The following is a 23,082-nucleotide window of genomic DNA, read 5'->3' on the forward strand; positions in this document are numbered from 1 at the left end:
CTGGTCTTGGTGTATAAAGGACGCTCGTGGAGACTTCTTGGGGCTTTGATTCAACCGTCCGATTTCCACTCCTTTTGTAACCACAAAGAGCTGCTGCCTCTTGTTGTTTGAAAATGGGTGTTCAGCACCTTTCCTGGCTGGCCTATGGCCTGGCATCCGCTCTTTTCACTCAAGTCTGCTCGGCCCATGTTCTCGAGCCTATTGATATGCTAGAGTATGAGGAGGGCCATATTGGTGCCCGTGACACGGACTACTCTAAAATGGATCTTCTCAATTACGAGACTTTCCTATGGGGTGGTAAGTCCATCACTGTATACCTCCATACTACAGAACATAAGAGACTCACAGGCATCGTACACAGGTCTTAGTGCAAAGGGCAGATACGGCCTCGGAAACTTCACAACCTTCATGCCTGGCAAGCACGAGAGCATCATTGCCATGGAGAAGTTCTATCCTCTGTTGAAGTCAACCGAGTGCACCAAGGATAGCATGACTATGAAGTTCGAGGATGAGAAGGCCTTCCACTACGGGACTGAGGCCTGGAAATGGGTCAATGAGCACGAAAAACACACCTTCCTGCTTGTTGCTGGAAAGGGCCACTGCAAGTGGAACGAAGACCGGCTCCCGTTTGTTGTCAAGAATGTTGAGTTTGATGATAAGACCAACACTATTAAGACGACTGGCGAGGTCTCTACCTGGACCAAGTCGGCCCATTCATACGAGCTCTACGTGAGCGGCCGCCCTGCCTCGACCAAGCGCGATTGGGACAAGAGCTTCACCTTTGATATCGATGCAGGGATCCCACTCAGCCATATCAGCCTGGGCAGCGGTGATTACAAATTGACATACGACTGTATTGGCTGTGGCACGAAGGGATCCCTTGATTTTGACTTCCACATTAAAACATGGCTGGACATCCCGCATGACATTGAACTTATCCTGTCTCCTAAAGGAGTCTCTTTCACATACGAGCCTACACTGGGAGTTTCTGCAGCTCTCACAGAGGCTATTAAGCCAGATCCGCTATCTTTGGGGAAAATCCCCCTCGATGGAGTATCCTTCGGAGATGGCCTTCTGAGCCTAGGCCCCAACATCGAGTTTTCATTGGGTGCCTCTATAGGTCCGCTCAAGGGCGTTGCTTCAATCACAGGCGGAGGGGTTATGACTGTTGCGGATTCGGGATCATTGACTGTTGACCTGTTGGATCCCGGCTCCGATTCGAATGGGTGGGAGACATCGTGGGAGCAAAAGGATTTGACCTTCAGTGCTGGTCTCAGCGGCTCTTGGCAAATCAACCTTGATGCTAAGCTTATGCTGTCATTGGAAGCGTTGGGTAAGTCTTTATTCTTGACTGGGTCGACTTCCTCTTTCTTGTTCTGACGGTACAATAGACCATGGATTCGAGACTGGCTTGGATCTGCAGGGTTTCTATGGCGCAACCCTAGGCCTTACGGACAGTAAGTCATTGCCTGTATTGTTGATTGAACGTCCCACTAATCCAACATAGCAACTGGAGACGCCTGTCCCAACCAGGCAGGGGACGAACACACAGCCTTGAAATATACTCCATCAGCTGGCGTCAACCTCATTGGAGAGGCTTTGTATGAAGATGGCACAGAGAGTCCGCTCCTGTCTGCAACACTTTGGGTAGGTCTTTGCGCGTCTCATTCACATCCTCTGCTAACGTGTCCATCATCAGTCCTGGGTCCATACGTTTGCGAGCTGGTGTACCGGAGTCGACGGCGGAATTACTACTCCAACTGCCTCATTCTCATCGCAGTCGTATACGGTTCCCACTTTAACGTCGCCGAAACCGATTCCTTTCTCGTCGGCGCCTTCGTCATCGTTCCCGTACCCACCGTACTCAATTCCCACTCCCTCGTCGTGGACACGCCAGCCTGCTCCACCGTCCTCAGGGTCAGGTCCAGTCCCGCCGCCAGGTTCCACCACAGTTGCACTGCCGCCGCCAGGCTCTTCTACAGTCAAGCCGCCGCCGCCATCATCTATTACATCCAACCCGGCGCCGCCGCCGCCTCCTCCACCTCCACCAAAGAGTACCACCAGCTCTAGCGTAATCGGCCCCCGTGTCCGTCGGAGACACGTGGTTCCCAAGGAAGCCAGAATGCCGCCGTGGCTCCGGGAATGAGCTCTTTTCTTCGATAAGATACGTTCGACATGTTCATAGTTTGACTTTTTTTGTTCATACTTTGTTTATACTTCGCTTCGAGCAGAAGAACTTCTTGTCCCTTTGCCCAATTCTTATTTAGACCTACCAGTTCGAGAAATTGGCTTTGAATCGTATATGAGATTATTATTCTACAAGAATAAAGAATTTGAGCAGACCATGGTACATGCCATAACATCCAACCTGATCGATCCATCGGAGTCGGCCGAGATTACTATCTTAGTCTCTTAGTTGCGACGATAACAAATTTGGCAAATCTCCGCACACATCGGCATTTAATTGCCGAGCGACTCTGGTGAAAAATCGATCAGATAATTGCGTCTTTTCACCATGCCAAAACCTAGCCCATACAATAATTCTTGGTTTGGCAACAATTATGGGTCGAATATGGCCCATCAGCGCCCTCCGGAGAACATCGCGGACAGAACGCAAAGAAAAACCCGCACTGGATCCGGATTATCTCGTCAAGTTTGATCAGGATGACCCTGCCAATCCCCAGAATTGGCCTCTCCTCTATAAATGTTGGATTACATTCCAGTTGGGCATGCTCGCCTTAGTGGGAAGTTTGGCTTCGAGTATTACTACGCCTGCCGACGATACCATCGCAAAGTACATCGGCGTGAACAGCGAGGTTGCTGTTCTTGATGTTTCTCTTTATCTGTGAGTGACATCCCAGGCTCTTGTTGTGTATATCTAGTGACTAACTCCTGAATCAGTCTCGGTTTCGTCCTCGGCCCTATTCTCTGGGCGCCGATTTCAGAGATCTGGGGTCGCCGAGTGAGCATCCTGCCCCCAGTGTTCTGTCAAGCGGTTTTTTCAATCGGAACTGCAGAAAGCAAGAACGCAACGTCAGTTTTTCTGACGCGTTTCTTCGCTGGGTTCTTTGGCTCTGCCCCCATCAGCAACGTCTCTGCTGCACTCGGGGATATTTTTAATCGGGAGTCTCGCGGAATTGCCGTCAGTTTATATGCTGTGGCAGTGAACGGCGGCCCTTCACTGGGCCCGATCATAGGTGCAGCTCTTATCCGCAATCCTCATCTCAACTGGCGATGGACCGAGTACATCCAGGCAATCTGGACGTTTGTCATTTTCGCCATGGCGTACTTCCTCCTGCCGGAGGTGTATCCGTTGGTCATATTGAAGCGAAAAGCAGAGCGTCTTCGCAAAGAAACGAATAACCCGGGCTATTATCATCCACACGAGCACCTGGAGCTTGATTTCCACTCAATCATCACAAAGCAACTCTCCCGACCTTGGAAAATGCTGTTCACTGAGCCGATAGTCACCTGCATTGCCTTCTACGCCTCGTTCGTGTACGGCGTCATGTACCTCACCCTGGAGGTATTCCCAATTGTCTTTCAAGAAACCCGCGGGTGGGACCCCCTCGTCGGCTCGCTCCCCTTTCTGGCACTATTGATCGGCGTCATAGCGTCATTAGGCCTTAACATCTGGAACCAGTTCCACTACAATGAAGTCTCTCGCGCTGCCAATGGCCGACTCGTTCCCGAAGCTCGATTACCGCCAATGGCATTTGGGGCAGTCTTCTTCGTGGTGGGCGTGTTTTGGTTTGCGTGGACCGCGAAACCGCCTCATCATTGGATCCTCCCTTGTCTGGCGGCCATGTTCATTGGCGCAGGGTTCAACTGTATATTCCAGCAGTGTCTGAACTTCTTGATTGACGTCTATCGGTTGTATGCGGCGAGTGCGACCGCAGCGGTTACTTTCCTCCGGAGTATTATGGCCACGGGGCTTCCATTAGCGGCCAAACCGATGATCAGAGCGCTGGATATTGGACCGGCAGTTTCTATTATTGGCGCGGTGGCTGCGGTCTTACTCCCCGTTCCGTTCTTGTTTATGAGGTACGGTCCTCAGCTGCGCAGGTTATCAAAACTGGTACCTGAAGAGCCATAGAATGAAACAAATTTCAATATTAATCCCCAAAGCTATAAGTGGTCCAGTAAATGACAAAAATACCTAATTTTCTCAGAAGTTGAGAGTGAATGTTGATGCTATAGTTGGAACAACTTTAAAATTGGTGCCTAAGGCAGCAAATTGCCATGGACCTCGGCTCTCTCAATCCGGCCTTCACCTCTCTCTTCCTCCTTCAACCGACTCCCTCTGTCCTTCGTAATTCCCATCCCTGGACGATGCCCGGTGCTCCTCACTATGGAGTACCTGCCTAGTCTTCAACAGGAGTTCGACGAGTCGAAGCCCTCGCTCTTCGGTGAGTTCTCCCACCCACCTCACCCGCCCCGTCCTTGTCCGCGGAACCCCAGACGCGGAGAACCGAACATTCCACTGACCTCATCCTAGAACTCCTCGCAGAGCAACAGCTATCAAACTTGATTCCTCCCTCTCTGCGCTATCTCCTTGCTGTCGCAACACACCGCCACCCGCGCTACCTCCTCCGCATTCTCAACTCCTACGACGAGGTCTACGCCGTCCTCTCCCTCATCGTCGAACGCTACTACCTCCGTACCTTCGGCGGCTCCTTCACCGAGAACTTCTACTCCTTAAAACGCGAGCGCGTCCTCCGCACAGAAAATGGCGAGATCCCGCGCGCCCAAGTCGGCGCCCCCGGCCCCGTCCGCGAAGCACTGAAGCTCCACTCCGCCGACGTGTGGAAGAATCTGCTCGTCCTCGTGGGCATTCCCTACTTGAAATGCAAGCTCGACGAGGGGTACGATATTTACGCCGCGCCGCAGGCCGCATTGGCTATCGGTGGTGGTCCCCGCTATAACCCCAGCGAGGACCTGCCGCCCAACCCGACGCTGCGCCAGCGGCTGTTCGCCTACTACAAGTGGTTCCTGCGGAACGTCTACCCGTCCGTCAACGCGGCATACTATTTCTCCGTCCTGGCCTTCAATCTGGCCTACCTCTTCGACAACACCAAATACTCCTCACCCTTCCTCTGGCTCATCGGAACGCGCATCCGCCGACTCGGCGCCGCAGACCACCGCGCCATCGCCGCAGTGCTAGACCCCAAATCCGGACCCGGGACTGTGCGCTCCCAGCGTCCAGGCTCAGGCCTCCTGGGTCTTCTGAGCCCGCAGAACCTCTACCCGCAACTCCTCTCCTCGCTGCGCTACTTCCTCCCGGCCTCGATCTTCGCGCTCAAGTTCCTGGAATGGTGGCACGCCAGCGACTTCTCACGACAACTAGCCCGCAAAGCCACTGAGGTCCTGGACCTGCCCGCGCCCGTGGTGTCCGGTCTAACCACACCCGAAGAACGGCGTCGAGCAGCGCAGGACGCAAAGGAGAAGGAGAAAGAAAAGGAAAAGAAAAACCCGTCTCCAACCTCCCCGTCCGACCTCAAACCAGCTCTCAAATCTCCCCGCCGCCACCAACCACCCATCTCCGCTTCTTCATTCCTCCCCATTTTCACAGTCCCGTTGCCGCCAGCCGACACATCCAGTGCAAATACCTGCCCCGTTTGCATGAGCGCCCTCGTGAACCCGACGGCGTGTCAAACGGGGTATGTGTTCTGCTACGTGTGTATTTTCCACTGGTTGAATGGCGAACATCAACGCCAGTTGGATTTTATGGATGGGGAGGGAGAAGAAGGTGTTGATGAGGAGACTGTTCCCAAGGATGATGAGAAGGTGGGATGGCGCAAGCGCAGTGGGAAGTGGGAGAGTGGGAAGGGCCGGTGTCCGGTTACGGGGCGGAGGGTGCTGGGTGGTACGGAGGGATTGCGACGGGTTTTGATTTGATCTGTTTTGGATGTGGTTGTATATACCTTTTGCTTTTCTTATGTATATGATTATTTGCATACTGGATCGAAAATGATCCAGGCTCGGCATGTTGTCAGTGCAGTGCAATGCAATGGTGCTTAGAATAAAATGCTTAAATACTGAAAAGGAAAACAAGCGTCAAGGCTAGACGAGAATCCTCGACCAGTGATAGACAAGTAAGGTAGGTACTGTGGTCACGAAGAAGAGAAGACAAGAACAGAATACCCTGCATTATCTACAACCCGAAGAGCAGGCCAGTTCACTTTTACTCCGGCTTGTAAGGCTTAGCGCCTTTCCCAAAGATCAAATGCGGCCGCTCCTCTGCAACCTTGAGGATCGTCTGCGCATAGACAGAGTTGGCCCATGAGAACCACGAGCGCGTGTAGTCGTTGATGTTGGTGACGTTGATGGACTCGTGGATGAGGCCCGTCAGACTGGACTGCTTGACGAGGTTGATGCAGTCCATGATCTCCTGGTCGTCGTCCGAGGTTTGGGCCTGGATGAGCAGGGACATGGGCCAGGCGTTTTGGAGACCGACTACAAACACGCATTAGGGACGTTCGAGATTCAATAATATATAGAAGGAAAAGGGGGAGAAGTCTTACTGTGAGGACCGCCGATGCCGTGGAAGGCAGACCCGGTCAGGTAGTACGGGTTTCCAGCCTGGGAGGTAACCATCTTGCGGGTGTTCTGGTAGACCTTGTCGTTCTGATCCAGGAAGCCAAGGTAAGGCAGGGAGAGCAGAGAGGGGACATTGGCGTCATCCATCATGTTGTGACCACCGTATCCATCGACCTCGTAGGCATAGACATCGCCAAAGGTCTTGTGGTTCACGATACCGTGCTCCTTAACAGCCTCCGCGAGCTTCTTGCCGCGGGTATCCAGCTCCTCAGCCAGCTGGTCATGGCCACCGGCAGCCTTGACGAGCTTCGCAGTCTTCTGCAGCTCAACGGACATCATAGCGTTGGGCGGGATGAAGTACGGGAAGATGGTGGCGTCATCGCTGGGCCGGTAGGCGCTGCGGATGAGGCCGGTGTTCCTGGCGATGGGGTTGCCAATGCCGCCGAGGTTCAGGGTCTCGGTGCCGATGGTGGTCTCACGCTGGAACGTGTACTCGTTCTCGACGTACTGGCCGTCGGCGTTGAAGGTGGGCTGCGACTGGGCGTCGATGGCGTTCAGGACGGTCTGCAGCGCCAGGAACCAGCGATCGGACAGGAAGTTGGTCGTGCCCGTGGTCTCGTAGAAGGTGTTGCCCAGCTTTAGGAAGTGGGCGAGCGAGTCCAGCTCGTACTTGCATTCATACACGAAGGACGGGTCGTAGGTCGGGTGCACGGTGTCCTTCTGCGTGTTCTTGTAGGGCGCCAGCCCGCTAACGGAGGGAGGCTGGAAGGCATTGCAGTAGGGCGACTGGATGACGAACTCGGCCTGGGTGTTGATCGCGCCGTGGATGAGCGTGAACAGGCTCTTGTCCTTGGTGGCCAGCGTCTGGTAGTTGATCAGCTGGTTGGTCGAGTCGCGGAGCCACTCCGCGTCGATATCGCCGGTCACGATGAAGGTTTGGATACCCGACCAGTCGGCACCGTCCCGGCGCGTAAGGCGCGAGTTAGTCGAGTGGGTGCTGTTGGGGACGTGCCATTTGATGGTGGTGTCCAGTGTGTTGGGGTAGGCATTCCGGAAGATCTGCGCCAGGTCCTTGTCGACCAGGCGGGACGTGATATCCTCAATGACTTTCTCGACCGCGGCCGACGTGAACGTGCGGCATTGCTCAGCGGGACGCTGGAAGGGCAGGTTCAAGGGCCCCCCGCTGTAGGGGCCATGCTGCTGCTCGGAGTAGGTGGTGTAGTCGGGACAGGCACGTTTCAAGATGGCCGGGTGGTCGCGAGCAAGACCATGGGCCTGGCCGAGGCCCAGCAAGGTTAGGGCAAGAATTGACAGCACCATTGTTGATAGGAGTAAACAACCACCGGGGCACAAAGCGATCCGGCCAGGCCCAGCTTAAGTAGCCAATCTCCCCCAGATGCCGATCGCAACCAGGGGTGCATTCCGGATCCCCCGACAGCTGGATTAGGGCTCGCACGGTCTGCGGTGCAAAGACAAGCATTGAATTCGGGCTGTATTTCCCCGCAGGGTGACATCGGCCAGGGGCACGGTTGTATTATTTATTTAGTACGTGGAGAGGTAGTTACATAGCTCGACTTCATAATTATCCGACAGACCAAGCTAATTAACTACTTCTTCCCAAAGAACGACATGATGTTCCCCTGGCCCTGGCCCTTCCCAGCCTTGCCCTTGCCCACCTGGACCGCGGGTTTCTTTTTGGGTGCCGGCTCATCTTCGGAGAAGGACTCCCATGTAGCCTCCTCTCGGGTCACTGTTTGTTTGGATTAGTTCGCTGTACAACTGACTCAAGCAAGACCCGCTTACCCAAATACCCCTCTTCGTCCTTGACCGTCCGCTTCTTTATGACTTGTCGTTTGCCCCGCCGCCGCCCACCCTGGACGGTGGCTTCCTCCTTCAGCTCGGCAGGCTTGGGTGGCTGCTCCACTGGTGGCGTCGGCTCGCGGGGTGGCTCCTCTTCGTCGGCATCGGGCATTTCCTCATCTAAAACTCCGTTAGGCGCGGTGGAGACGCCATGGTCACAAATACATACCGTCAGCGTCGTCATTCTCCATCATCTGTTTGAGCTTCTCCTCGCGCTCTTTCCTGCTTTCACGATTGGCCGGTTCGGTCTTTCTGTCTCCCTGGTCCGGGAACAATTCCTCTGGTTCCTCCTCCGAGGCGTCGTCGAGGACCACTGTGAAGTATCAGCTCATGTTCGGTGAATTAAAGGATGCAACCAACCATCTTCTGCTTTCTTCGGCTTCGGCTTGGCCTTGGCAAATGAGCTGAAAAGATCACTCTTCTCGCGCTTGGGCGCCTTGGTTGCTGGTTTCGCAGATGACTGAGAGTCCGAAGCTGGAGTGGACTGCTTCGAGGCCCGCTCGTCCGTCTTTTTAGGAGGCGCCTCCTTCTGAAATGGCCGCTTGGCTGGAACCGTCGATTCCGACGTTTCGGCCGCTTTCGCAGCCGGAGCTAGTGGTGGTGGTGGCCGCGCCCCCGTTCGCCGCTTGACCAGCTGTTAGCTCCTCGTAGACAAATAGGAACAATTGGCGTACCTGGACATGCGTGTTCTGGATCATACCCCATTGCTTCCCAAGTTCCAACGGATCCTCATGGACATGCGCACTCCACGTCTCCCGAGTCACATCCGTCAAGACATTCAGGTCCTGCAGCACCGTTGGCTGGACACTGTAGACATGTATTGTTGAGACCGACTCAAAGGTGGATTTGGCAGCTGCGCAAGTTCAGGTTAGAACAAGACCCAATATTTCCTCACAACACCCACCTTCCAGGTCCTCCTCGCGAGTTAGGATGAGGGAGGTGACGCGCACCGCGTCCGCGGGGTCTTGGTTCGGCATAGAGCTGGGCATGTAAGGGCTGCTCTGCATGATTGCGTCCTCGTCATTCGCGCCATGGCCGGTTGTCCCGGGTGGTGGTGGTGGTTTTTGGATGCCGGAGATGACATAGGTCGCGTGGACGCTTTGGGGTTTCTTTGCGTTTTCGATGCGGTGGAAGTCGAAGAGCATCCTGTGAGAAGAGAATACCCAGTCAGTAAGAAATGTCTCCATGAGTTGCAGGTGGGCGTACTGCTTGGCCAGAGTGGCATGCACCTTGAGCGCGCGGCTCAGCGAGCGATAAGTGACCTAGACAGCCATGAGCATTAAGAAGATCACAAATGGAAATGAACCTACCGTGCGCCGTTCATTGAGGACGGTCTCAGGCAGATACGAAGCCGCCATGGCAGATGTGGTGTGGAAGTCAAGAAGAGGGAAGACGCGACACCACTTAACGCGTGTCAGTCAGCGGGTCTTGGCTCTCTTTCACTTCCTTCCGTCCACTCTTCCTTTGCTTCTTTCTCTGCAGAGACGGACAAAGCCCGGCCTTCTCTCCTGAGCTGCATATATTCTCTGCCGGCCTGCCCATGTCTACTCTCTCTCCGTCGTCCTCTTCCCACATTCCATCTCCATGGAAAACTCGTTCGATCTCCCCGACTCCACCGACTGGCTGGACACTCCGCTGTCTCTGCTCGCGCCGCTAGAGTCCTCCCTGCGCTGCCAAGTGTGCAAAGACCTTTTCGACAACCCAGTCATCACGTCATGTAGCCACACGTTCTGCTCGCTATGCATTCGCCGCTGTTTGAGCACAGAGGGGAAGTGTCCCGCTTGTCGCGCCTCCGACCAAGAGCTGAAGCTCCGTCGCAACTGGGCGGTCCAGGAGCTTGTCGATGCGTTCCAGACTGCACGGCCAAAGGTTCTGGAGCTGGCCAGGAAGGAGGCTACGCGGCTTGCGCGTGGTGATCCTGCGCTGGATGGACCGTCCTCGCCTAAGAAACGGAAGCTGGATCAGCCGCCAACGGAGGGGTTGGACGGAGCACCCGGTAACCCGCAGGGTGTGCGCACCAGATCGCAAAGGTGGAGAAGTGATGTGCCAGGCGCTTCGTCCGGTCCGGAAGTTATCGAAGACAGCCAGGATGAGGACTACGTTCCAGGTATGGCATCTTCGACGTATTGCGCACATTGACTGGGCTAACGGGACTACAGAGGATGGCCTTGTTAATTGTCCTATCTGCCAACGCAAGATGAAGAATGAGGCGGTCTTTGCGCATCTTGATAGAGATTGTCCAGGAACCCCTTCTGCGCCGAAGACCAAGTCTTTTGGGTAAGTCTATGTGCATTGCATGAGTCAAGGGTATCGAGCTCTAACTAAACCGTGTATATAGATCCTTGCAACCTGCCGCCCCCATTGCCTCACATCCCACCACTAAACCGCCTGAGAGAATCCCCGCAATGAACTATTCGATCTTGAAAGACAGCGTGTTGCGGAGAAAGCTCCGTGATCTCGGCATCCCCGACTGGGGTGCACGGCAGCTGTTGCAGAGGCGTCACACCGAGTGGATGAACCTGTGGAATGCGAACTGTGACTCCAAAAACCCAAAATTGAAGCGAGACTTGCTGCAGGAATTGGATGTATGGGAGCGGACTCAAGGAGGGCACGCGGCGGCGCCTTCGCTGTTCGTGGCGAACAACCCGGTGATGCGCAAGGATTTCAATGCTGCCGACTGGAGTGCCTCTCACGATGGCGATTTCAAGCGCCTGATTGCGAATGCACGGAAACGGACCGATGCCGCTGTCAGGTCAACGATCCCAGGAGCCTCTGCTGTCCAAGAAGAATCTCCATCGGAACAGCCTGCCACAACCTCAACTGCCAAGGACGTGGATGTCTCTTCGCAGGAACCCATCCAGCCGCTACCAGTCTATGGCGCTCTTGAATTCAACCCGCACGCCAATCCATCAAACCCACCCCGATGACACGAGGAATTCGAAGGTTAGCTGCAGGCGAGCGACCACCTTCCCCTATTTCGCTGGCATCTGACGATCTTCGACCGACATGTCGGAGATCTTGTCAATGTTCTCTGCCAGCACGGCATCCACGTTTTGCTCAGCCAACTTCTTGCGAGCTGCCTCATCAGAGGTTTGCTTGAGCCTGTCCAATTCGGCGAGCTTCTGCCGTGTCTGTGTCGCCTCTTCTTTCTCCTTTGTCTCGCGCTCGGCCTGCTCCAGCGCCTCGAGCTCATCATCAATCTCGCCCTCATCGATGACCGGCCCGGCTTCATTCATGATACTTCCGACCTCGTCCACCTTGGTCATTTCCTCACGCAACTCCTCGAGCACATCTTCGACCCTCTCTGCGCCACCAACCTGTGCATGCAGTCCGCGGAGAACGCCGGTGCTCGCCTCCATCACCTGAACAAGCTCCACCTGTCCTGCAGCCTGCTCGATATTCGAATAGATCTGCTCCAATTGGACAAGGGTATCAAGTCTCTGTTGCAGGTTGCGCTCGGCCAACTTCTTAGAGCGCACAGCTGAAAGCGCGGAAATGCGGTTCTTGTTGGTCAGCGCCGTCTTCGCGGACAGGTTCAGCTCTTCGATTTTTGCCTCCAGATTCGTGACTTGTTTTGACATGGTCGAGATGAGGGTCTTGATGGAGGCGATAGTGGTGTCCTGCTGCGTGATAGCGGGAGTTTCATCACTAGAAGACTTGAACTTGATGGTCTGCCGGTGGCTGGTCAGCATGTCACGGATCTTGTATATACCCTCTAATCTGGCATCATACCTTTCCATCATATGCAATGGCCTCAGAGTCCCGCGAAAGATAGAGCAATAACACATCAAAATCTTCATCCGACAGCTCCGTCGCATCGTTCAGCACCGTAGCGTACTCTTCCACAAAGCTTTCCTTGGAGTATATAAGGTCCAGCTTGGATGCATTGCCCCGCGTGGCCTTCTTTACAACCAGATCTGCCGTTTCCTACAAGAGTCTATTAGCAAGTCTGGATCAACCTCTATCCAAACAAAAGGTTCTCACTCGTAGGTTCTCAACCAAGACCAACTCCTGCACCTGCAGCCTTGGTGCAGACTCGTCAGATCCCACCACGAACCCTTTTAAGTGTCGCATCCCCCAACTCATCACATTCCACGGACTAAATGCCCCGGGATCAATGACCCGCCATTGATTCTTCTGCAGACTGCCGGCGCTGGCTCTATAGGCCGGTAATGCGACCATGGTATGTTTGCGCAATGCCTCATCCTGGACAGTACAACAGAATTAGAAACCTCCACACCGACAAAGACGCACATACATAACAAGGAAAATAAAACAAAGGAGGGAAAACATACAAACACAGCCCCCAGCGCTACAGGCCTCCCCCACTCCGAACTCTCCAAATCCCTCAGCAGCGACTCATCCGTCCTCAGAACGAGATGATCCGTCTTCTTCCGCAGCGGTGGGCCATTAGTCCCCGTCTTTTGCTTAGCCGTGGACGTCGATGGCGGCAAGGATAACGACCCGGAGCGCACGCGCACACCGCGCGAAGAAGTGTATCCGCGTCTCGCGGCGTGGTTGAGCGCTTGTTCCCACGCGGCGATATTGACGGCGTAGCCGTCGGGGTTTGTTCGTTTTTGGAGCGTGAAGTCGGAGTAGAGGGATGGGAGGCGGTTTCTGGAGCGATTCGATTAGTTTAGTTGGGGTGTTCTTATTTTTGGGTTTCGCATTTGGACGGAACTTGGGGAGGGCGGTTGGACGGGACATACTTTTCGGAAGGCATCCTCATTCTTGAGGATGTAGTTGAGGAGGTCGCTCATCTTGCGACGGTGAGTTGGCAGGGGAAGTGAGGGTTGGTCAACAACAGATCAAGCAAGGCCCGCATGAGCTCCGGCGGTTATCGATAAGCGGCAACACGTGACGGTTCGATATATTGTACGGGGCAGTTTGATGAGAAGATGTTGATCAAATAACTATATCGAATACTTCTATTGATGAAACAAGGGCACAGTCATTGTACCATCGAAGATCTGTATTCTATTCGTGTATGTGGCAATGTGACTACATATCATTAAGACCAGCTATGCTCGTTCAAAGTCGTCATTCGGTGCATTCTCGGCATCCATGAGCCCCTGGGCCAAGTTGAGCGCCCCGGTATCCAGCTGAGTAGGCAGGCCGATGAGTGAGTGGCGGTGATTGCGCTTGACGAGCTTCTCGCTGGTTTCCTCCTTGCCCCCCAGGGTTTCGATGGCGCTGGCGGGCTCATCTTGGGTATTATCAAACCCTCGTGACACAAGGTATTCCATTTTCACGGCGTGGCGGAGCTCATCGATAAAGCTCTGCATCTCGGGCATTGGGAAGATGCCATCGTTCTCGAGAACATCGGCGTAGAGTCGTTCGGCTTCTTCCAGACACGCCGATGCCAGCGTGGGTTTGCCGGCCTTGAGCCACTGGTCAGCGGCGAGAATGCTCCACATCCCAGCTTTCCTGCGTCGTGCACCCCATTTGGCGCCGCTGGCGGGAACCTTGGAGGCGTAGCAGGCGGATATCCGTTCGCTGAAGAGAATCTGGCCTACCGAGCCGACCAGACCAAAGTCCACGACCCGCATGGCCCATTTGGCGGCGCTCTCGGTGGCGGAGCCACCCCGAGACTTGAGAAGCTCGACAGCCAGCGCGAGACATCGGAGGGCATGTAGGGCGTCGTCGCACCGCGTTAGGTAGGAGTAGCAAGCAGTCTCGAACATCTGGTCGACGTTCTCGAGCTTGATCTTGGACGACATGGCCATGGGGTTCAGGAGCATGCTCACTGCGCACATCTCATGCGCACCGGCATGGTACTTCCATGCTTTGTCATTGCCAAAATCCGAACGGACGATCTCGTACGTTGACGCAGACAGCTTCCAGTCGCGAAGCATAAACGCAAAATCAGCCATCTTTCGCAAGACAGCCTCTGGTGAGTCTGGTTGGTAGAAATTGTGTGCAGCGTCGTAGTTTCCGCTGCTGCCGCTGGACGAGCCGGTCATGCTAGAGCGTGAACTTGACCCAAACCCGGCCCAGCGCCGCGACATGGACATGAACCGCCCACTGATCCCGCGCCTTCGAGATGCCACTTGATCGTTCCAGACGGCCACGCGGTTCTCCATGAAGGGGATCACTGATTGCGCCACTAGCTCACGAACGAAGGTCCGGATTGCGGTGGCATCGGAATCGAACAGACACGGGGTTCCATCCGTGCCCAGATCCACCAATGTTTCTAGCAACAAAAGTCAGCAAAGCCTTCTTTGGGTGATAATTGACCCCACCTGCTTCTCCGGCCCCCGACAGGCGCTCCAAGGGTGATAGCCATTCGGACTGGGGTGCTTGGATGCTGTCATCATCCGTCACTACACATTGACTGCTCCGAAGTCTCAAGAGGTGGCAGTGGAGACCAAAATGCCGCTTCATCTGATCGTAGAGTTTTGTAGACTCGACGAAATCATCTCGTTCTTCATCATGGACCAAGACGTAATACCGCAGATACTCTTGATGAACCCAATCAGGTAACCGCTGGTCACCGGTACTGCTCCCGGCGTAGAGCTGTCTCAGTGTCTCCAGAGGAGCTGTATTCCGCGAGCTGATGGCAATGACACTAGCCACCGGATGGCCAAAGGTCTCGTGCGGCGCGGGAAGTGTAGCCGATAGAAGTTGTCGAAAGAGAAGTTTGCACAATGGTGACATTGCCGGCAACCCTAGTGCATCCTTGGGCCGAATCGACCCGGCCAGCGAGATATCTGAAGACTCCAAATGCTTCTCCAGCACCTCCTCCATCTGCGTTAACGGTGAATCCCGCGCATCTCGACCAAGGGGAGCACGGCCAAACCCTTTGAGATCCACGAATCGCACCCCATAGTCTTCCCAAGCACGACTGGCCCCGACGCTATCCCGAATGACCACTTTACCCGGGACGGTTTCTCCAAAGGGGCGGATCAGCTCCACAAACCCGCCTTTGAACCCCTTATTGCGCACCAACTCATCGGTATCCTCAGAGGCGTACACCGCAATTGTGGGCGAAAAAGACCGGGTAATTACTGATCTGAGATCATCCGAACCATCCGCCTGAGCATCAAAGGGCGAGCCGAGCGACGACCTGGATAATTGCGGTGTGGAGGATCTCAACGTGCGAGAGTCGGTGCGTATAGGAAGCTCGGAGCTCGTGGCTGACAGAGGCGGAGTGGGAGAGGACCCCGTCCGAGACTCTGCCAGCTCCGTGTCTAACGATGTAGTGGACTCGCGCTGCTCCGGGTATCGCGACTTGGAAGTGCCGCGCGCAACGCCGGGGGAGAAGGACGGCGGAGGTTTAACCGGGGCAGCATCTCCCGGTGATGTCATGGACAGCTGCTTGCGCGTATTCAAAGGGTTGGGCGTGTATCTGGATACCCCATTGACTGGGAGTGAGAGAGGCGCGGTGAGCGGAGGAGGACAGATAGTTCGGGGGCAGAAGGTTGGTGGGCAGAAAGCCAAGAGCGGACTCCGACCAGCAAGAAAGCCGAGGTTGACAGATAAGGCGACCGCCAAAGGATGTGCTGTGAACAGGTAAGGGAAGGAAGAGAGGAAGTGTGTTGCTATCAGTCCAGTGTTGTTGCAGAGGCAGGAAACAATAACGAGGTATGGGACCGTGGAACTGAAGGACCACTGAATGCCACGTGAGGTAAGGCCTGCTTGATCTCCAGCCGCGCTTTGTTCTTTCGTTGTTCTTTCCCTCGCGTCCTCTTGATATTCCCTACATGGCAGCAGCCGTAGTCAATGCCCCGGCTGTCCTCTCTACGTCCCTTTCTTGAGGCCTGTCGCCCGCCCTGCAATACTCCACCTGCCCGCGTCCCCCCACCGAGAGCAGTTCTTTTGCGACAGAGAGCTACGCCGACACTCACCACCCTCCGTCCTTGCATTCCTTGTCGCTCTCTCATGAATGGCCGCAAACGAGATCCTCATTCTTTAGAGCGAGTCACCAAGAGACGACGCATTTCCCCCTCCCCCGCGCGGGATAGCTCCTCCGACGCAATGAATCACACCATCTCCACGATCGAGCTCACTCCACTGGAGAGCACCCTGCGTACCCTCCTCCTTGACGTCGCACAGTACATCCGAGACCAAGAAATTGTCGAAGGAGGGAGCGATGTGAGGAATCATCCAGACACCGTGTTGCGCTTCACCGGCGGCTGGGTTAGAGACAAGCTGCTCGGAGTGGACAGCCATGACATCGACGTCGGGATCAGCAGCATGACTGGTTACCAGTTCGGCATGGCGCTGAAGCAGTACCTGGATGACCCGCAAAACCTGGAAAAGTACAAACAGAGCCTCCCAGAGGGCAAGATGCACGATGCGATTGTGAGCCTCCACAAAATCGAGGCCAACCCGGAGAAGTCCAAGCACCTGGAGACGGTCACGACGAAGATCTTTGGCCTGGATATTGACCTGGTCAATCTACGAAAAGAGACATACTCGGAGGAAAGCCGGAATCCGCAGATGGAGTTTGGCACCGCAACCGAGGACGCGTTGCGGCGAGATGCGACGATCAATGCGCTTTTCTACAATCTCAACGAGTCGCGGCTGGAGGACTTGACAGGGCACGGGCTGGAGGACATGCAAAATAGGCTCATTCGAACGCCGATGGAACCATACCAGACATTCAGGGACGACCCGCTGCGTGTGCTTCGGTTGGTCCGGTTCGCGAGCAGACTGGGGTACCAAATTGACCCCGAGACGGAAAGGGCGATGCAGAATGAGGATATCAGGGTGGCATTGAGGCTCAAAATTAGCAAGGAGCGTGTTGCAAATGAGCTGGAGAAGATGCTGAAAGGTGAGGAAGCTGGATTCCGTACCGTAGTTGCTTTTTCTGACCTGCTGGCAGGCCCCGACCCTCGTGGTGCGCTTCAATTTATCGACCGACTGGATCTTTATCATACAATTTTTGCAAACCACCAAGACGGAGTCGCTGTTGATACAAGGACGTGGTCTCTGGCGTACAACGCGCTCGCTCGGTTCCTCCACCCAGAGATTGAGGAGAGCAGTGAAGTCCGCGCAGCTACAGAACGCGTCCGGCGGATCCTGGTGCGCGATGAAGGAACCGTGTACTATGCATGGGTCGGCGCAGCGTTTACTCCGTGGATCTCTATCCCTGAACGGCAGGGGACGGGAGCAAAGGCCAAAAACGTGGCGCCACGAGCGGTTGAAGTTGCCCGAGAAAGTCTGCGCATGGATAACAAGACACTCACTATCTTGCGCGATGCCTCACGGAACTATGAGGGAATCATCGCGACCAAGTCCTGTCTACTCGACAACAGCATAAGCGGCTCGCCGGCAGAGATCCGACAACAGATTGGATTGCTGATACGGTCGTGGGGCAAGGACTGGCGGATCTGCGTGCTGCTGGCCCTGCTACAGGAAATCATGGAAGGGCACGATCTTACCGGTAAGACCACTTCGTTGTCCTATGGAATATTATCTGACCATGACAGTACTGGTGCACGAGTACGACCGGTTCCTAGCGTACATAGTAGACCAAGACCTAGAAGACGTATGCGAGTTGAAACCCATTGTAAATGGCGACGAGATCATGAAGGCGCTGGAGGCCAAAAAAGGCCCGTGGATGAGCAAGGCGCTCACGGTGGTGATGAATGTGCAGTTGTTGCGGCCGGGGATCAGCAAGGAACAGGCCCTGGACGAAGTGCGACGGCAGCGGGCCGAGTTGGGCTTGTAGAAAATCAATTGATTCATTCCCTTCCACTCTTCTTCATCCACCACCACTTTTCCAACATGCCCCCAGGTACTCTACCCCAATTGTGGCAAGAGGTTTCGTCCGGAGACAATGTAAGTCCTCATTAAGTTCAGTCTGGCCAGTTGGCTGAATCAATCCTAGACGGGCGAAAGCCTGCGGGTGGTACGTGCCTTTCTCGAGGCCCGCGAGGTCCGGCCTTTGTCGGACGATGATGAACAGGCCGCGAACCACCTCTACGAGTGGATCAGTGCCGCTGCCCTGCCATCACCGGTTTTCGCAGTCACATTCGATGGAACTGCCGACATCTCAGATGGTGTGTTCCCCATGGAATCCGAGCTGCATTCCTACCCACTAACGCAACACAAGAAACCCAACAAGCACTGGATGAGAGCAGATCAATATCAGAACATGCCATCGCAGTGCTAGTGCTTTTAAATCAAATACTGCCAATCCACAAGGCCAAAAGTCCATCCGATCCCATCCTCGCACTGGCGAGTTTCACCTCCACAGAAGATCCATGGACCACAGCAGACAGCTTCGCCAACGCGACTGCAGCACTCCAGGTATACAGCCACGCGACCGGGTCGGAGAATGAAGCCGCACTCAGATCCACCCTCCAGCAGATTCTCAAAGAGAAGATCCGACCTCTTTTCACCCGGACCAGAAACCCCGCCATCACCGGCGCTGGCCGCAGGAATTTCCATCCCGTGCCGCTAGCTCGCTTCGATGCGAGCATTTTGGATGATGAAGCGAGGCCGTGGAAGGGTAGCGATCTCTACGCGACTGCCGTTCTGGGGTGGATCATGGCGCAGTATCCTGTATGCATTACATGCAACTCACATAGATTCATTCCTCTTGCTCGCTCGCTAATGATTTCGATACAGGTAACCGATCAAACATATATCGAAGCAGACTTCCCGTTTCTAGTACCAACGATTCTGGCCTTGACAGACGACACAAGCCTCCTATTCAAAACCAAAGGGTGTCATCTTCTCACTCAACTTCTGTCCCCAATCCGAGAAAACAAATCCGATATTCTTCGACGGACAAACCTCGCCTCTGTCTTCGAAGACGCCGTCACGCCATGTCTCCTATCTCTACCGACCATCACACCAGAAGACGCATCCCTCAAACTCCTGGGCGTAGCGTACACAGCATTACGGGCACTATTCCAAACAGCCTACAATCCCGACACTAATAACGAAGCATACACAACTCGCATGACCAAAATTCTCCGCGCGAACCTCATCTCTTCATTCCACCATATCAGCTCCTCGACACCAACTTCCATCTCAACCACCACCTCCGCCTCATTCCCGTACCCCCGACTATCTACTTTTCTGACGGAACAGATCGCCGTCTGGGTGAGTGAACTGCGCATTCACACCACGAAATACCTCCAAGACCTCGTACCCATCCTCTACACGACACTCTCAAATCCCTTCGGCACAGCGCACCCACCCCTCCTCGTCGCCGCAGCAAATGCCACCAGAGCAGTGGTTCTCAACGCGCACCCGCGCATCTGGCGCTGGCGGGGGGAGATCCTAGGCGGACTGTGCACATGTTGGCTGCATGTTCTCGAGGAAGAAAAGGAGAAGAAGATCGACTCTCTGGATGAATTAAAGCGTGCGCTGCAGGGTGCGGTATTCTTGCTTAAATATGCTTTGCAGAATCCTGTCTCTGGAGCCGATACATCTGTAGATGAAGAGCAGAGACTGGCGCAGGAGAGTGTGGACAAGGAGTGGCGAGTACTGGTTGATGCGGATGCTGAACTGGGGGATCTGCTTTATGCTGATGTAGGCAGCTCAGGAGATGAAGAGAGGTCGTGAGGATGTGCAGATAGAAATATATTGTGCGTCGGGGTATCATTCAGTCATTAATCATTAACTGCTGATCATAAAAACAAAATCGTAACATCATAACATCATAATTTCAAACATCAACCCTCTGCTTGAAGAGGCTCTTCCCCCGCAGCCACTGCCGGTAGCGCTTATACCTCTTCTTCTGATAGTCCTCCCCAACTACAGTCAATCCATCCTGCGAGACACGAAGGAACTCCGCATAATCAGCCATATTCTCCTCAGCGTTCGCCTCGAGCGCAGACTCCTCGACGTTTGTCTTATCGGCATACTCGAGTAGATCGAGGTTGGGCTTGTGCTCGCGCAGAGAGGCGGCGGTCATTTCATCTTCGGAGGTGACGACGAGAGGGACTTTGAGCGGGTGGTTGATGTAGCGCTCGTATTCTTCTGCTTCGGTGGATGTGACGGATGGGTTTAGGGAGTCCGAGACAAGTTGGCCGAGTGTCCATTGTGCGATTTGGGCTTTGCTTGGTGTTGACGGGGGTGCGTTGATGGGCGGGATGCGAGACGGTGGCGGGTCTTGGTATGTTGGTTCTTTGATTATCCCTGTTGCTGGGGGGTGTTTCTCAGCTGAGGGGGGCTCGGGAATTGGGGGTGTGGCCAGGGCATTGCGGTTGTCGGATGGCTCTTGGATCTTGACGCTTCGCGTTGATGGACGGTCACGGTGAAGTTGGTCTGCTGGAATGCGCTGGACAAAGGGGCTGAGGTCGGTTGGGCCGAGTCCTGGACGGGGATGGGGGATGTAGCGGAGAGTCGAGTTCATTTTGTAGGAGAAGATCTTGGAAAGGGTTGACATGGCTAGAGGGCGATAGTATTCGAGCCAGTAGTCATCAAAATGGGACAGTGATTCTCTTGGACGGGATGGAAGGGGCGGAATTTCCTTCTCCTTCAAGTTCTCGGGCGTATACCAGGAAATGTAGTTGGGTCGTTTCTTGTTCAGATAGGATCGGGGGTCGGCATGGTGCAGGTAATAATCAGTTGGAAGATCCCACAGCATCGGAGAACCCTGCGAGTAGATGTAATTGCCCAGAAACAGGTTGTATGCCTCCTGGCGCTGAGCGTCAAGGAACGAATTATTGTAGTACCGCTTGAAGCTCTCCACCATATCCCGGGAATGGCTGCTCCACTGGTTGATTTTGCGGTATGTAGCCATGGTGTTGACTAGATGTGAGCCGCCGTATTGGATGGCGATGGTGTCTCCGTGGTCGTGCCACATGTTTGTAAACAGATTGATGGCATCTGTATCGTACTCCACCGTCGTCTCATCGATCACGCCGAGAGCATGAAGCTGGTAACCAAGTGCCCGCTTTCCAATGACAAACTGCGCGGCATTGGTTCGGTCGAGACAATCAATGCAATTCGTTCTAGCGACGCCATTTTGAACTCGCAGGCCAAATTCGGCATCACCGCCGTTTTTGAAGAAGCCAGTTTTCGGCATGATGTCTCCTGCAATCCCCTCCAACGTCCCGATAACATCTTGATCACGGCTTTTGGCTGCACGACTCATATCCCAGGCCTTGTAGATGAGCTTCTTGTCCGGTGGAAGAAACTGGTTCAGATAAGTGACGGCGTTGGTAAACTCCTTGAGCAGCTTCGATTCTCTCGGTGTTCGCTCTCGAGATTTGACCAGATTCAAAACATAGATGGGAGCTCCGTATCTTTCAAACAAATTATCAAAATGCAAGGCCGCCGCAGAGTAGAAGGGGTCAACCAGGTTGAGTTCAATATCTGGCTTGGGGGACACGCCGGTGTTCTCCTGAGTCCAATAGAGAGGAATGCTCCCACGATGTTGGACATACGAAGTGTAGTGCGGGTTGGCGTAGAGAATGGGGCCCGCAGAATGGAAGGATGTTGTCGTCTGCTCCGAGACAATTTGTTCGGTCTCGACGTCGTTGGCCACGTAGCCCAAATCATTCGCACCGCGTTTCAGAAAACGGGCTCCCGCAAAGAACCGGGAGCGTCGTGCGATGATGGCAATGTAGACCGTCCGTCCATACACGCTCATCTTGCTCTGGTCCACATAGCCATGGATGATGGGGAGACACCATTCGTAGGGATTTTTGAGACTGCCCGCAGCAGGACTCAGAAGGTGATGATTCCAGATAAACATGGTGTTGTAATCTTGCGGCAAGCGTTTGGGCAATCCATCCTGATGAGCTTTGCGTTCCCGGCAGATGTTCTGCTGCAGCGTGCGGGTGATATTGTAGGAATAGCTGAAGTAGAAAGACCGACTGAGGTCGAGAGAGTTCAGGATTGTGATGTAGCGAGCCTCCTCGGGGTGTTTTTCCGTCTTAGCCCGGGACGAATCCGACGCCGTTAAAGAGATGAGTTCCGTCCCATCGATCTGATAGACATTATGACCACCCAGCATGGCTACCTGGCTCCGCTTGGTGACGAGGAGCATGTAATAGGCCCCCGTGAACCGGATGAAGCCGAGCAGGGCCCACGCGCTGCATTTTTGGACCAATCCACCCGAGCTCTTGTTCCCATCGTCGATGGTGTCCAGCAACTGCATCATCTCCTTCTTGGTGTAGACCATATCATCCTCCGTAATGCTCAGCTCGCCCGAGTCTGAAGTCCGATCGATCTTGAGGATGCGAAAGCGCGTTTCCGCCATATTAATGCCGACCATGTAGAAGCGGGTGGCGGTCTCGTAGAGCGTAAATTTGCGCATGCGGCTGATGCCCTCATCCTCCCTGTTGTCCAGTCCCGATCGCTGCTTCTGCGCTGACGTTGGCGAGGACTCGCGCTCGAAGGAGGTGGCCACGCGAGGCTCTTCATCCTCGCCATCGCCCTCGTCGTCGGCGATCTGGTCGTTTGAGAGTGGGTTGTACGATAAGGGAGGGAACTCGGGCGTGATCGAGGCATCCACGGCTAGCCCATCGTTGTCGTTCAGGCCCTGCTGCGAGCCATTTGCGGAGACCGGAACCGAGGATTTCGCAGGAATCGAGTCTGGGTGGTGATCGACCGCAGCGGGATCCTCGGACACGGGGCCAACTAGGGACACATCGTCGAAGCTTTCCATGGCTGATGGGGGAGTGTCGAACGAGGAATGATGCTTTCCCCACATGCCTAAATGTATAGCTCCGATGACTAACCTGACGACGCGCCTTCCACATTCTAGTTCAA

General features: G+C 54.6%; 13 protein-coding genes across 13 annotated transcripts; 7 read left to right on the forward strand and 6 right to left on the reverse strand.

Moving 5' to 3' along the window:
• Window positions 1-113: 113 nt before the first annotated feature.
• Window positions 114-2,146, forward strand: N7474_007808 (uncharacterized protein; the record flags this gene model as incomplete). Its single annotated transcript, XM_057199218.1, has 5 exons — window positions 114-297; window positions 362-1,333; window positions 1,392-1,457; window positions 1,508-1,647; window positions 1,700-2,146. The coding sequence occupies 5 exons, from the start codon at window positions 114-116 to the stop codon at window positions 2,144-2,146; spliced, it is 1,809 nt and encodes a 602-aa protein (XP_057049919.1).
• Window positions 2,147-2,561: 415 nt separating this feature from the next.
• On the forward strand, window positions 2,562-4,096 carry N7474_007809 (MFS transporter; the record flags this gene model as incomplete). Its single annotated transcript, XM_057199219.1, has 2 exons — window positions 2,562-2,845; window positions 2,902-4,096. The coding sequence occupies 2 exons, from the start codon at window positions 2,562-2,564 to the stop codon at window positions 4,094-4,096; spliced, it is 1,479 nt and encodes a 492-aa protein (XP_057049920.1).
• Window positions 4,097-4,351: 255 nt separating this feature from the next.
• pex12 (ubiquitin-protein ligase peroxin 12) lies at window positions 4,352-5,898 on the forward strand (the record flags this gene model as incomplete). The annotated part of the gene is made up of 2 exons (XM_057199220.1): window positions 4,352-4,413; window positions 4,470-5,898. The coding sequence occupies 2 exons, from the start codon at window positions 4,352-4,354 to the stop codon at window positions 5,896-5,898; spliced, it is 1,491 nt and encodes a 496-aa protein (XP_057049921.1).
• Window positions 5,899-6,184: 286 nt separating this feature from the next.
• N7474_007811 (uncharacterized protein) lies at window positions 6,185-6,433 on the reverse strand (the record flags this gene model as incomplete). The annotated part of the gene is made up of 1 exon (XM_057199221.1): window positions 6,185-6,433. One exon carries the CDS (start codon window positions 6,431-6,433, stop codon window positions 6,185-6,187), a length of 249 nt encoding a protein of 82 aa, XP_057049922.1.
• Window positions 6,434-6,486: 53 nt separating this feature from the next.
• On the reverse strand, window positions 6,487-7,860 carry N7474_007812 (glycoside hydrolase family 125 protein; the record flags this gene model as incomplete). Its single annotated transcript, XM_057199222.1, has 1 exon — window positions 6,487-7,860. The coding sequence occupies one exon, from the start codon at window positions 7,858-7,860 to the stop codon at window positions 6,487-6,489; it is 1,374 nt and encodes a 457-aa protein (XP_057049923.1).
• A 287-nt stretch (window positions 7,861-8,147) lies between these two features.
• Window positions 8,148-9,545, reverse strand: N7474_007813 (uncharacterized protein; the record flags this gene model as incomplete). Its single annotated transcript, XM_057199223.1, has 6 exons — window positions 8,148-8,290; window positions 8,344-8,520; window positions 8,570-8,680; window positions 8,761-9,025; window positions 9,075-9,253; window positions 9,305-9,545. 6 exons carry the CDS (start codon window positions 9,543-9,545, stop codon window positions 8,148-8,150), a joined length of 1,116 nt encoding a protein of 371 aa, XP_057049924.1.
• A 439-nt stretch (window positions 9,546-9,984) lies between these two features.
• Window positions 9,985-10,539, forward strand: N7474_007814 (E3 ubiquitin-protein ligase rad18; the record flags this gene model as incomplete). Its single annotated transcript, XM_057199224.1, has 1 exon — window positions 9,985-10,539. The coding sequence occupies one exon, from the start codon at window positions 9,985-9,987 to the stop codon at window positions 10,537-10,539; it is 555 nt and encodes a 184-aa protein (XP_057049925.1).
• Window positions 10,540-10,805: 266 nt separating this feature from the next.
• Window positions 10,806-11,327, forward strand: N7474_007815 (uncharacterized protein; the record flags this gene model as incomplete). Its single annotated transcript, XM_057199225.1, has 1 exon — window positions 10,806-11,327. The coding sequence occupies one exon, from the start codon at window positions 10,806-10,808 to the stop codon at window positions 11,325-11,327; it is 522 nt and encodes a 173-aa protein (XP_057049926.1).
• A 45-nt stretch (window positions 11,328-11,372) lies between these two features.
• On the reverse strand, window positions 11,373-13,129 carry N7474_007816 (putative vacuolar sorting protein SNF7 family protein; the record flags this gene model as incomplete). Its single annotated transcript, XM_057199226.1, has 5 exons — window positions 11,373-12,071; window positions 12,133-12,327; window positions 12,385-12,606; window positions 12,696-13,017; window positions 13,110-13,129. The coding sequence occupies 5 exons, from the start codon at window positions 13,127-13,129 to the stop codon at window positions 11,373-11,375; spliced, it is 1,458 nt and encodes a 485-aa protein (XP_057049927.1).
• Window positions 13,130-13,421: 292 nt separating this feature from the next.
• N7474_007817 (TRAPP III-specific subunit 85 family protein) lies at window positions 13,422-15,708 on the reverse strand (the record flags this gene model as incomplete). Its single annotated transcript, XM_057199227.1, has 2 exons — window positions 13,422-14,593; window positions 14,643-15,708. The coding sequence occupies 2 exons, from the start codon at window positions 15,706-15,708 to the stop codon at window positions 13,422-13,424; spliced, it is 2,238 nt and encodes a 745-aa protein (XP_057049928.1).
• Window positions 15,709-16,122: 414 nt separating this feature from the next.
• Window positions 16,123-18,076, forward strand: N7474_007818 (tRNA adenylyltransferase; the record flags this gene model as incomplete). The annotated part of the gene is made up of 2 exons (XM_057199228.1): window positions 16,123-17,788; window positions 17,835-18,076. The coding sequence occupies 2 exons, from the start codon at window positions 16,123-16,125 to the stop codon at window positions 18,074-18,076; spliced, it is 1,908 nt and encodes a 635-aa protein (XP_057049929.1).
• A 56-nt stretch (window positions 18,077-18,132) lies between these two features.
• Window positions 18,133-19,923, forward strand: N7474_007819 (Tti2 family protein; the record flags this gene model as incomplete). Its single annotated transcript, XM_057199229.1, has 4 exons — window positions 18,133-18,186; window positions 18,236-18,407; window positions 18,461-18,912; window positions 18,979-19,923. 4 exons carry the CDS (start codon window positions 18,133-18,135, stop codon window positions 19,921-19,923), a joined length of 1,623 nt encoding a protein of 540 aa, XP_057049930.1.
• Window positions 19,924-20,026: 103 nt separating this feature from the next.
• Window positions 20,027-22,978, reverse strand: N7474_007820 (phosphatidylinositol-3,5-bisphosphate 5-phosphatase; the record flags this gene model as incomplete). The annotated part of the gene is made up of 1 exon (XM_057199230.1): window positions 20,027-22,978. One exon carries the CDS (start codon window positions 22,976-22,978, stop codon window positions 20,027-20,029), a length of 2,952 nt encoding a protein of 983 aa, XP_057049931.1.
• Window positions 22,979-23,082: the final 104 nt, after the last annotated feature.

This window comes from Penicillium riverlandense, assembly GCF_028828495.1.
Source record: "Penicillium riverlandense strain IBT 135883 chromosome Unknown utg000007l_segment0_segment0, whole genome shotgun sequence".
NCBI lineage: Eukaryota > Fungi > Ascomycota > Eurotiomycetes > Eurotiales > Aspergillaceae > Penicillium > Penicillium riverlandense.